Source organism: Rosa rugosa, chromosome 3 (assembly GCF_958449725.1).
Source record: "Rosa rugosa chromosome 3, drRosRugo1.1, whole genome shotgun sequence".
Lineage (NCBI taxonomy): Eukaryota > Viridiplantae > Streptophyta > Magnoliopsida > Rosales > Rosaceae > Rosa > Rosa rugosa.
The window spans coordinates 12,987,762-13,000,357 of NC_084822.1; the positions used below are offsets into that span (position 1 = coordinate 12,987,762).

Below are 12,596 nucleotides of genomic sequence, written 5' to 3' on the forward strand. Positions count from 1 at the left end.
GTGGTCCCACCATCTACCAAAACGTGGAGAATTATGGGCTGATAGAGGAAGACAAGAAAATGACCATGTGGCAGCTTGCCATTGGTTGAAATGGAACCAATTTGATTCCCAACGGTCAAATGTGCATCAATGGTTATCAATTAAACTTTGATTCACATAATTGCAAATCAATAGCCAATATTATATGGCTGTTAGTTGCTTTTTTATTTTTTATTTTTTCAAATGTGCATCAATGGCTATCAATAACATAGATACCTCATCCAAACATATACTTTAAAAAAATTAATTTTTGTCTCAAAAATTAATTTTGGTCTAAATTAAAATATTATTATAATACAATAAAATGATAAATTTGAAAAACATAATTTAAAACTATAAAATAATTGCAAGGGTTAAAATTTAGCCCTGCCTTATTGGAGATGGTTCACTATTTCATGAATAAAAAATAATATTTCTGGAGCTAAATTATAGCCCTGACCCCAATATAGCCCTCTCCTACTAGAGATGACCTTAGTGTAGCCATTTATGTACCATTGTTCTTGGAGTGCATAGAGAATGAGTAGAGAGCACGCATGCAGTAAAAACATTGAACGGGTAAGAAGGAAAAGCAAGACTTTGCTTTTATTCTATTCGTTTGTCTCTCTAGTCAGTTATAGGAGGCAAGATTGGGCTCGCCCTCTTTATAGATTCCTTTTATGGACGGCGTTACTTACCTGTCTCCCTTGATTTGGCTCTTGGGCTCTTGGCCGATAGGGTCTTGGATTGGTTTCAGGTCATTGATCCTCAGATTAAGATGGACGGAGTCACGGAGATTGTATGACTTTTGGGGCGGCATGGCTGACGGCTCCCAGAGGTGATTGGAAGCTAGATGATGGTGACGGAGGCTGGTGGGATTCGGTTAGTCTAGGTCGACTTTCTGTCTCAGATGACGGCAGAGATTTAGAAGCGATGGGCCGCAATAGTGGTGGCATTGCTTACGTGTGTTGGCTGTGGTTTTCCACTCGTGGAGGTGGCTACGAAGTTGAAGGGTAGGACACGTCTCTGTTTTCTACTCGTGACGGCGGCAACAACAACTTTGCAGGCTGGGACTTGTTCTAGCGTGGTGTGCTTCAAATTCTGATTAGTTATGGCGGCGGCACCGTTAGTGTCGTGCCAAAGCTGCTGTTCAGATTGGGGTTCGGCCTTGTTAGGCCGGGTGGGCCTTCAATTGGAACAAAGGCTTTCTAGGTGGCTACTGGGCTGGCTGTTGGGCTCACAACTCCTTGAGTGTTTTATTTTTTATTTTAATTTTAGGTCTCCATCTTTTTTTTCGAAAAGATGATGGACATTTTTTTTTCTTTTTTCTTTTGAGTAGAGAAGATCAACAAGAAAAATAGAAGCTTTGTTGTTCTAATTTATTCCTCTTCATCGTTCTAAGTTTTCTTGTCTCGGGATTAATAAAAAAAAAGTGGGTGTGCTAGGAGTGTAATATGTGTATGCTTGTATGAGGGGTGTGATAGGGTTGCATGCTCTACGTAATGATTTTTTCTGACGGCCCCTTAAGGATAGATAATATTTGTACTACTTGCTGAATTACATGTAATGGATGACCTTTTCAACTAAAAAAATATATGTGGCCATGTGCGATTTCTTTTTTCTTGTGAAAATTCTAATTTGGACACCCGTTCTGCATGAAGTTGGTGCTGGCTTTATAATTACAAAAATTTTATTGTTTAGCATTTTACCTCGTAAAGTTGGCGTATGTCATTTGATTAAATATGACTTGTGAAGATATGCACGGCTTCCAATGGCAACATTGTCTATTCACTTTATTGCTTCACTTGGATGACGGTGATATGGATGGTTACTTAAATAGCTTTTAGTTCCTTTTTTGCTGTGAGCTTTGTTTCTCCGACTGGAAGGTCGGCAAATCTAAAGCCCATCTTCAATTTTTCACTTTCCTTTTAGTTTTCAGTTCTTACCAAATTTAAAAGGAAGGTGAAACAAAGCTTCATTTGGCATCAGAGTGAGTCTCTCATACTTGGTGACATTCATGGGGTAGGAAAGATAAATCGAGTTATGAGTGAGGAAGAGATTGCATGACCTATTTGTTAAACTTTTTTGACAAGTCTTTTGTGTAAAAAGAAGAAAGGTGGCCTTGTTGTAAAACGAAAATAAAAGAATTTGAGCGAGAGAGTTTGGACACAGAGGAATTGTGTGTTTCTATTCATCTCACCATGAGGTTTATATAGGATGTACACAAAATGTAAATACTTAACAGCTACACCAATCACTCATACGATTACAAATCAATCAATCACCAATTACAAGTCAGTCAATCACCAATCAATAGTGATTGACACAGATCACGCAACACCTATAACTATTTACATGAATAGCCACAGTTGTTTTCAACACGCCCCCTTGGTTATTCCATGTTAATAGTGTTGTCTCCGCTGTGAGCTTCTAAATTGCCTCATCAAAAAAATTTTCAAGTAATAAAAACCCTGTGGGAACAAAAACAACTTTAGCCGAAGGAGAAAAAGAGTACAACGTGTGTGAGTGTGGAATGGTCAAATTACAACCTCAGAATCAGGTGAAGTCTTCTCATTGAGATCATAAATAGAAAATAGATAGTATGTTTACGAGAGAGATGCATTAGAGTTGATTTTAATAAGACGACTAAGAAAGTTGTCAAGTGTTTTGTGTGTCATAGAGTTGGTCATTTTTGCTACTGATTGTGCAAACAAAAGGCAAACACACAATTAAGTATAATGATGAAGCCTATTTAGAGTGATTTTGAGGTAGAAACTCAATTTGCAAAATGAGGAAGAACACATTGCTCCAACTATTTCTGTTCAGAAGATCCTCAGATGAATCAGGTGATGATGAGTATTCAAATGAACTGTGGTTAGACCTTAAAGAGTCCCAACATCAATTCTCTAAATTTTCAATAGCTTGAGATAAAGTCTCCAAAATGTTTGGAATGAGTAAGAGGAAAGGTGACGAGAGATTTAAACTTAAGTTTTGATATGAATTCTATTACTAATAAGCGTAATAGAATGAAGTTAGAAAATCAGGCCCAAGCACTTGTTTAAACTTATGTCTCTGTTGGTTTTGTACTTGATCGATATAATTCATTGTTGTCCATCCATGTCTTTGAAGTAGTTGGAAAATCAGGCCCAAGCACTTGATGATGATCGATAAATGCAATGCAATTTTGGAACGACGTTAGGTATCTGTTACAAAGGCCTAAGGGCTTCAACATCACAAACTCTTGTGGAAGCATTCACTGACATAACAAAAAATGGTCTATGGTTAGTGGCTTACTCGTATAATAAATTTTATTTACTCAATTCTCATCAACAATTGTACAATAATTCAACCACTTATCACCGAATTATTTCACGGCCAAAAGTAGATGGTGTAATTGTGTAGAATCGCTGTAAATCTGTATGTAATTAGGATTTTATTTAATTAGGATATCCTGTAATTATGGAAAGATTGTTTCCTATTAGAGTTAGACTACTCCTTTGTACTTATATATATACCCTCATTGTGGGATGAATAGAATTATCGAATTAACCCTGAATTGAAGTATTCTTTTCTACTTGGTATCAGAGCAGGTTCAATCCTTTGAACTTGCGCTGCATCCTTTGAATCCTGAATCCTGAAGAACACCACAAACCGCTGCGTACCACCACCATTGAAATCAAACCATCTTGAATTTCAAACCACCATCACCCTACCTTTTTTCGAAAAAAAAGAAAAGAAAAGAAAATTTCTTTTCCAAAACATTCATATCCATCTTGAAACCCTTGAAAATCCAAACCTGCTAAAATCATGAATTCCTCAATGATGCAATCAGAGAAACAGGCTATTGGGCATTCGGTGACTACCGAATTTTCTGTTATGGCTCAACGCAAACAGGGTCCTCCTCCAGGCTTCTCAGGACCTTCTCAACGCCGTCTTCTGGGTAAACCAAATCCATATGCAAACAAAAGGTGCATTATCTGTGGGGAATTAGGTCATAGCAAGGAGCGGTGCTATGAAGTGATTGGTTACCCTGATTGGTGGGACTTCACCAAGAAACCGCGAAAGAATCTGGGCAAGGCCGCTGTTGCTACTACAGAGGAAGTTTACCTAGACAATGCCTCCGCTAATGTAGCGCAGTTAGGTATGAAGGGTAATGTTACATTTAATAGTACATGGATAATTGATACAGGTGCATCTGACCATATGACCAATGACCTAAGTCTTGTACAAAACCTTAGACGTTCCCCTCAAGACTTTGTCTCTACTGCTGATGGTACTCCAACTCCGGTCACCGGAGAAGGTTCTATTGCTTTATCTGATACCTTAACCCTTGAATCTGTCTTAGTTGTTCCCTCACTAGCTTATAATCTCCTATCTGTTGGTCAAGTTATTTTAGCTCTTGCATGTATTGTGACCTTCTATCCGTCTTTCTGTGTGTTTCAGGATATTCTGACTCGACGGATTCTTGGTTATGGTGTTAGAAGGGGGAAATTATACTATCTGGATCTGACAGAGACTGGAAAGAAACAGAAGCATCTTTTGGGACAAGCTAATCAGATCAACGGGGTAGAGAATGCGAAGGAAGCTGTATGGTTATGGCATCGCCGTTTAGGTCATCTATCCTTTCGTTATCTTAAGAAGCTGTAACCTCAATTGTTTTCAGTTGTTAGTGAATTGGATTTCCACTGTGACATCTGTGAACTGGCCAAGAGTCACCGTATTTCATATTCACCAAGTCTTAATAAAAGTCCTGTTCCTTTTATGAAGATTCACTCCGATGTCTGGGGTCCTGCGAAAATTCCTTCTCTTTCTGGAGCTCGGTATTTTGTAACGTTTATTGATGATTGCACTCGCATGACATGGGTGTCATTACTGAAGAATAAGAGTGATGTATTTGGAATGTTTACCGAATTTCACAAAATGGTGGCAACTCAGTATCAACAATCCATCAGAGTGTTTCAGTCTGACAATGGTGGAGAGTTTGTGAATGGCCCTATGATTGAGTTTTGCCGGTCACATGGAATTCGTCATCAAACCTCCAATTCTTATACTCCTCAACAGAATGGTTTAGCAGAACGGAAGAACAGGCAATTGATGGAAGTTGTTCGTGCTTCCTTGTTTGGCATGAATGTACCTCGGTCCTATTGGGGCGAAGCAGTGAAATCAGCAGCATATCTTATCAACCGTACTCCTTCACGGGTGATTGAGTTTCAGAATCCTCATCAGAAGCTTCATACACTTTTGACCATCCCTTCTATGCCTAATTTGGAGCCCCGGGTGTTTGGGTGCACAACTTATGTTCATATTCCCAAGCCTCAACGTAGCAAGCTTGATCCCCGTGCCCGTAAGTGTATATTTGTTGGTTATGCTGACTTCCAGAAGGGTTATCGATGTTATGATCCTCTTACTGGCACTATACATATATCTCTTGATGTCTCATTCCGTGAATCTGAGCCATATTACTCAGGGGGAGCTTCTCAGTCTTCCCTTCAGGGGGAGAGAGGTTATGAAGGGAATCCTTGTTCTATTATTGATTTTGATGTCTTTGAAGACTTGGAAGATTTGGAGGAACGATTTGAAGGTAGAAATTCCGAAACAGAAAATGCAACTGCCGAACAGAGTGTTGTAAATTCCGAAACAGAAAATTCGACTGCTGAACAGAGTGTTGTAAATTCCGAAACAGAAAATGCGACTGCCGAACGGAGTGTTGTGAATTCCGAAACAAAGAATGCGACTGCCGAACAGAGTGTTGTGAATTCCGAAACAGAGAATGCAACTTCTGAAACTGCCGAACAGAGCGTTGTGAATTCCGAGACAGAAGAGACGACTTTTCTGGATAGTTTGAAACAAAATCAAGACGTATCCGAAGCTCACACACAAGATATTCCCCCTTCTGCCCCACCAACTGAAGATCCCAGTCAGAATGATCCACCTCAGGTACCCCTAAACTTTAATGAGTCTTCTGGGTTAGAAAGTGTCGAACCTAGGAAATCACAAAGGGTTACCAAGGGAATTCCTAAGAAACAATATGAACCAGATATCAAAGCCAAAGCTAAATACCCTATAGCTAATTTTATGTCTAACCATAGGATTTCTGGGTCACATGCACTTGTTGTTGATCAATTATCTACTGTATCTATTCCTAGTAACGTGCAGGATGCATTGATGAATCCAAAATGGACAAAGGCGATGAATGAAGAATTGGAAGCTCTTCAGAAAAATGCAACATGGGAGCTAGTACCTATGCCGGTTGGAAAGAAGACTGTAGGATGTCGTTGGGTATTTACTGTGAAGCTTAATGCAGATGGAACTATTAATAGATACAAAGCGAGGTTGGTTGCCAAAGGATATACACAACGCTATGGGATTGATTATGAGGAGACTTTTGCACCTGTGGCAAAGATTAATACTGTCCGGATTCTAATCTCACTTGCAGCAAACAAAGATTGGCCCTTGCACCAGTTTGATGTGAAGAATGCGTTTCTTAATGGGAATTTGGAGGAAGAAGTGTACATGGATATGCCCCCAGGTGTTAAGAATTACCCAAGTGATGTTGGCAAGGTGTGTAAATTGAAGAAGTCTTTGTATGGCCTGAAGCAGTCTCCAAGAGCTTGGTTTGGAAGATTTTCAAAGTCCATGAAAGCCTTTGGGTACAGACAGAGCAATTCTGACCATACCTTGTTTATCAAACGCAAGAATAGTAAGATTACAGCTCTTATTGTGTATGTTGATGACATGATTGTTACAGGGGATGATCCGAAAGAGATGAATGAATTGCAAAAGTATCTGTCAAAGGAGTTTGAAATGAAGGATCTGGGACAACTGAAGTATTTTCTGGGTATTGAAGTTGCAAGGTCTAAGAAGGGGATTTTGCTTTCACAAAGGAAGTATGTCCTTGATTTACTTGCTGAAACAGGGATGCTGGACTGCAGACCAATGGAGACACCCATTGAGATGAATCACAGACTTGCTATTTATCCTGATCAAGTTCCAACTGACAAAGGGAGGTATCAACGTCTTGTAGGAAGGTTGATTTATCTTTCACATACTAGACCTGATATTGCTTATGCTGTGAGTGTTGTTAGTCAATTTATGCATTGTCCTAGTGAAGAGCATATGGATGCAGTCTTTCGTATTTTGAAGTACTTGAAGATGGCGCCAGGTAAAGGGTTACTGTTTCAGAAAAAAGATGAATTGGAAGTTATTGGGTACACAGATGCAGATTGGGCTGGTGATAAAACTGACAGACGTTCTACATCTGGGTACTTCACTTTTGTTGGAGGGAACCTTGTCACCTGGCGTAGCAAAAAGCAGAAAGTTGTTGCCAGATCAAGTGCAGAAGCTGAGTTCCGAGGTATGGCACACGGAGTCTGTGAAATGTTGTGGATTCGTAATGTCTTGAAAGACCTGGGTTACAAGCTTAAAAAGCCTATGGATTTGCATTGTGATAATACAGCTGCCATTGAGATTGCACATAATCCAGTTCAGCATGATAGAACAAAGCATGTGGAGGTTGACCGTCATTTTATTAAAGAAAATCTTGACAGAAAGGTTATTCGCTTTCCATTTGTAAACTCAGAGGAGCAATTAGCTGATGTTCTTACTAAAGGAGTGTCCAGGAAGGTATTTGACAGCTCAGTTGACAAGTTGGGCATGATAGACATCTATGCACCAACTTGAGAGGGAGTGTAGAATCGCTGTAAATCTGTATGTAATTAGGATTTTATTTAATTAGGATATCCTGTAATTATGGAAAGATTGTTTCCTATTAGAGTTAGACTACTCCTTTGTACTTATATATATACCCTCATTGTGGGATGAATAGAATTATCGAATTAACCCTGAATTGAAGTATTCTTTTCTACTAATTGGAGGTGGCCGTGATTTGATCCGCGATAGAGGGGAGCGATGACGGAGTTAGATTGAAAGTGAATTTGTTTAATTTTTCTGGGGTATCAACTCCCACTGTACGAAGAGGAAAAAGGCAATGTATGGTAAGAATTTCTCAATTTGAAAATGACATTGGAGCACCGTGATTATAGTCCTCTCATTTGGATGAATAGTTCCACTAGGGGATCATCATTTGGTCTAAGCCCCCACCACCGAGGCATGCTGCAACACATTCGATCCATTTATTGCGAACTGCCAAAACACGCCTACAATTCTACAAAGATGGAAGAATAGTAACCAACGTCGATGGAAGCCAATGAAATAAAAGCAACAAAACTTGCCAGCGAACGAGCAAGTCGGAAAGCCAACGAGAACCACTAGTACAGAACAACAGCGGCCTAACACAAACCCCACAAATGAGAACGATTGGCTGATCACAGTGTCCGGATAACATTATTTTCTCTCAACATGCCCAAGATATTTCTTGTTTTGGATTAACAAGGCGTAAGCATCGGCCCAAAATAGGATAAGAACCCCAAGATATTTTGGCTTTTCATGATGCCTGAGATATCAAGCTTGAACGTGGCAAGCTATAATATTGTCGTTGAATTAATAATTAGATTGTATCGGGTAATTAATATACGTAAGACAATTAAAAATACAATTATAAAGGACTAGTACAGCAAATCAGTCCAACCACAGAAAATAGCTTGGATGAGTCGAACGTTCCAAGCGACACAGTTGAAACTTCAATAGGATAATTTGTAAACGATATTTCAATATCCAATTTACAAAAAATAAAAATATAATTTAAGTGTATAATTTAAAACGAATCTCTAATTAATATATTAATATACTTACGTGACACGATAGTCTTACTCAAAATTATTTCTTCCGTAAGAAAACAATGGAAAATAAAGTAATAACTCAGTCGACATCACCAACACAGCTGTGGCAATTGATCACCGGCCAAAAATTTTTGGTGAGAGTCCACACTGACACGTGGCACCTCAGATTCAACAGAACAGCTCACTAGATTCGCTTTCCTTTATAAGAGCATCTGAAGGTCAAACCATTCTGTGTTTCTCGAGTCATCTTTCGCTTCTCTCTCTGTGTTTTGATCGGAAACACGGACGTAGAAAATGGGGAAGGGCTACTTGAGAATGAAGACTGACTCGGTTTCCGGCGATTTGATCAATTCCGATTTCAAAGACCTTGCTGCTGCTGCTAAGAAGCTTGCAAATCATGCCGTCCACCTCGGAAGCTTAGGCTTTGGTACCACTTTTCTTGAATGGATCGCTTCTTTTGCTGCAATGTATGTCACTCTACACTGCTTCATTATATTTCTACGAATCCAGTTCGTGGGTTCTGTGTCGTGCTTCATGAATAATGTATGTTTCCGGGTAGTGATCATTTTTGATCTATTATGTGTCTCTTGTCTAGCTGAGATTGATTTCTATTCTAGTTTTCTTTGATCTTGTTTCACCTTCCTATTTTCAATTTGGGTATTGATTCCTGAACTTGCTATGTACTCTTATGATATTTTGATTTTCACTTCTGATCTGAGAACGTGTTTAACCTGTTCATTCTTGGTTTTTGCTGTAGTTATCTGTTGGTCTTGGATCGGACAAACTGGAAAACAAACATCCTCACAGGGCTGTTAATCCCGTACATATTCTTTAGCCTTCCGTCACTAATTTTCTCTATCTTCAGGTGATTTTCACCACCGAGTGTAGCTGCTCTATTGTATAGATATCCTATCATGATTCCTATGTATTGTCTTTCATGTCCATTCTTTTGAAAAGCTATAATTGTTTAATTATGCAGGGGAGAAATTGGAAGCTGGATTGCCTTCGTTGCGGTTATCTTGCGACTCTTTTTCCCTAAACGATTCCCAGGTAAAGTGTTTATACTATGGAGTTATGATCTTTTATGGTTTGATCTACTGCAGAAGAAGCAGTTTGTGTTAAAATGGCTAGTTGATCCATATTTTTGCTTGCATCTATGAGTTATACCTGCACAAAATAAAACTAGCATGGTTCTAATAGGATTCTCTTTACTGTCTTTGGTAATAATTATGATGGAAACTTCAGAATGGGCTGAATTGCCGGCTGCGCTGATTCTTCTAATGGTTGTGGCTCCGAGTTTAATTGCAACCACTGTGAGGGATGACTGGATCGGCGTTGCAATATGTCTCGTCATTGCAGCTTACTTGCTGCAAGAACACATCCGGGCATCCGGTGGATTCGGAAAAGCTTTCACACAACCCCGTGGCGTATCAAACACTGTCGGCATAATTTGTCTGTTCATCTACCCTGTTTGGGCGTTGGTCCTTGACATCCTATAGTTCCCTGCACTCTGATATTCTTTTGGGGGTTGTAGATTTTGTGATGTTTTATATTTGAGAAAAATTCAGTCACCGTCCCCAAACTATGCTGCTAAGGACAATTTGATATCCGAACTCTCAAAAGTAGCAATGTGATACTCAAACACGTATTTTGATATCAACATGATACTTCCGTCAAAAATTTCTAACGGCTCCGTTATTTGATGACGTGGCAAGCACGTGGAGACAAAAAAAGAAATTAAATGACCAACTTACCCTTTTGTTTTTGTTAATTCATTTTTATTTTTATTTTTTTTTTCATTTCTTCTTCTTCTTCTGTTCTAACTAAACTGCCGCAACCACCAGCCACTCACCCCAAACTAAATTCCGATTTATGCATCGAACGTGAGCTCGGCCCCGACCACTGGGTGAAAACATGAACAATTTCTTTGCCTATAAGTTTGTAATCAATGACGAACATAAGAAAGAGAGAAATCAGCCCAAAGCATCATTGAGATACCTAACTTTTGCATTATTCAGATTCTGTGCAAATTGAGAGAAAGAAAAAAATTTTAAAACACAGAACTCTTTGAATCCCAGAAAATACCCAAACTAACAATTAAACTCTCATTCTCATATGAATCCGTATCCACTACCCCAATCATGGCCTTTTTTCCCTGCAAATCCCATATCCCATCTATATCCTTTTCATTCTCAACTGGAAAGATCTCTCCATATCAGCCATTTTTAACACTACGAGAATTGGCGGATTGGTACAGAGGTATTGATCTTCATGTATTGCATCTTTACAGCAAAAGGACATGAGATACGGACTTCAAGATCAACCAAATAACAAAGGTTATTCAACACTGAAGGATTGTTAACTGATTCTTCTTCAAACTAGAAATAGAGAAAAAGACATTTAAAGTTCAATTATCCATAATTGTAGATTATGGTTCTTTGATTGTTGATTATGAATGAGACAGAGCCAAGGGGAGAGTTACATGGATCATAGATGCCCCCAACATCAAGAATCTCACATTACATGCAAATGCAGCAATTTGACAACTTTTCTAATCCAATTTAAATTGAGAAAACAAGAACAAACAATGTCTGAAAACAAGAACAAACAATTCAACTTCTAATCCAAAATTTTAATCTCCCATCTCCACTCCCAAAATTGGAATCCCACCTGAAAACTTTCACGGTCAATATCAGAGGCAGCCGGCGACCCAAGCCGTCGATGAACCCACGGCCACCGCTACCATCAAGGTTGTTAGACCACTTCCGCCACCGCGACTCCGACGCTAGCTTCGCCAGCAGCCGCTCCTCCAACAGAATTAGCGGCGGCCTCGGAGGCTCAATCTCCAACTTCGTCCTCTACAAAGACCGCCCTTACCAACTTCGACCTCTACTAGCAATCTGCCCTCTCCACCATCAATTCCTACCTCTCCTCTCACTCCTCCAAGTCTTCCTCAAATTCCCAATCCCTCCTGCCAGAAAATGTCACCAAGGCCCTCAAATTCGTCGTCGCCCTCTCAGTGATCGCCAAATTAGAACCCTCCCCAATCAAACCAGACGAGTCACCGATTAGAGGAGAGAGAGAGAGAGGAGCTCTGTGCTTTGGTGTTTTTGGGGTGTAGGAGTCGCCGATCAAAGGGGTGGGGGGGGGGGGGGGGGGAGAGAGAGAGAGAGAGAGCTTTGTGTTTTTATTTTTATTTTTTTATTTTTTTAATTACTTAGTAGTGAAAGACTATTCTGCCCCTGAGAAAAATATCACATAGGACCCACGTGCTTGCCATGTCAGTAAACAGACGGCCCCGTTAGAAATTTTTGACGGAAGTATCACGTTGATGTCAAAATACGTGTTTGGTTATCAAATTGATACTTTTGAGAGTTCGGGTATCAAATTGGCCTTCGCAGGATAGTTTAAAGACGGTGACTGAATTTTTCTCTTTATATTTTTACCTTCAATTTGTTTGGACCCTAAATTAAAGTTGTTCTATTCTTTTCATATATGTATTACCCTCTGAGCAAAACCCGGTGCAAGACTACATCTTCTTTCATGGTGAAGAAGCACAATATGTGGCCCAAAGGATTCTTGAAGGAACTCGTTTCATTACCTATTGTCAGCGATAAGGCAGTGGCCTTTGAAATCTTTTTTTTTTTTTTGGGAAATGGGGATCAATTAAGCTGTCCCAAACTAGCCAAAAAGGCTGAAAATAGAACCAACTAGTAAGTCCGATGGACAAGCCTAAACAGACAATAACGAAAAGGAAACTTAATTTCCAACTGGGTTCAGAAAGCCAGTATAAGGAAATTGACTTTTGTAAAAAAAAAACTAGGGTTAATGCTCATACACCCC

At 39.4% G+C, this 12,596-nt stretch overlaps 1 protein-coding gene across 1 annotated transcript; it reads left to right on the forward strand.

Annotated features, from left to right (window-relative positions):
* The first annotated feature begins 8,981 nt into the window (after positions 1-8,981).
* Positions 8,982-10,552, forward strand: LOC133736089 (cold-regulated 413 plasma membrane protein 1-like). The gene is made up of 4 exons (XM_062163524.1): positions 8,982-9,220; positions 9,511-9,618; positions 9,733-9,803; positions 9,999-10,552. The coding sequence occupies exons 1-4, from the start codon at positions 9,048-9,050 to the stop codon at positions 10,250-10,252; spliced, it is 606 nt and encodes a 201-aa protein (XP_062019508.1). The 5' UTR covers positions 8,982-9,047; the 3' UTR covers positions 10,253-10,552.
* The last annotated feature ends 2,044 nt before the right edge of the window (positions 10,553-12,596 follow it).

What these genes read in the sequence shown, in the direction of transcription:
- LOC133736089 (XM_062163524.1), top strand. Translation starts at nt 9,048, where the DNA reads ATGGGGAAGGGCTACTTGAGAATGAAGACTGACTCGGTTTCCGGCGAT. An exon ending in ATCGCTTCTTTTGCTGCAAT is followed by an intron (nt 9,221 to 9,510) that starts GTATGTCACTCT and finishes TTTTTGCTGTAG; the next exon opens with TTATCTGTTGGTCTTGGATC. An exon ending in TTTCCCTAAACGATTCCCAG is followed by an intron (nt 9,804 to 9,998) that starts GTAAAGTGTTTA and finishes TGGAAACTTCAG; the next exon opens with AATGGGCTGAATTGCCGGCT.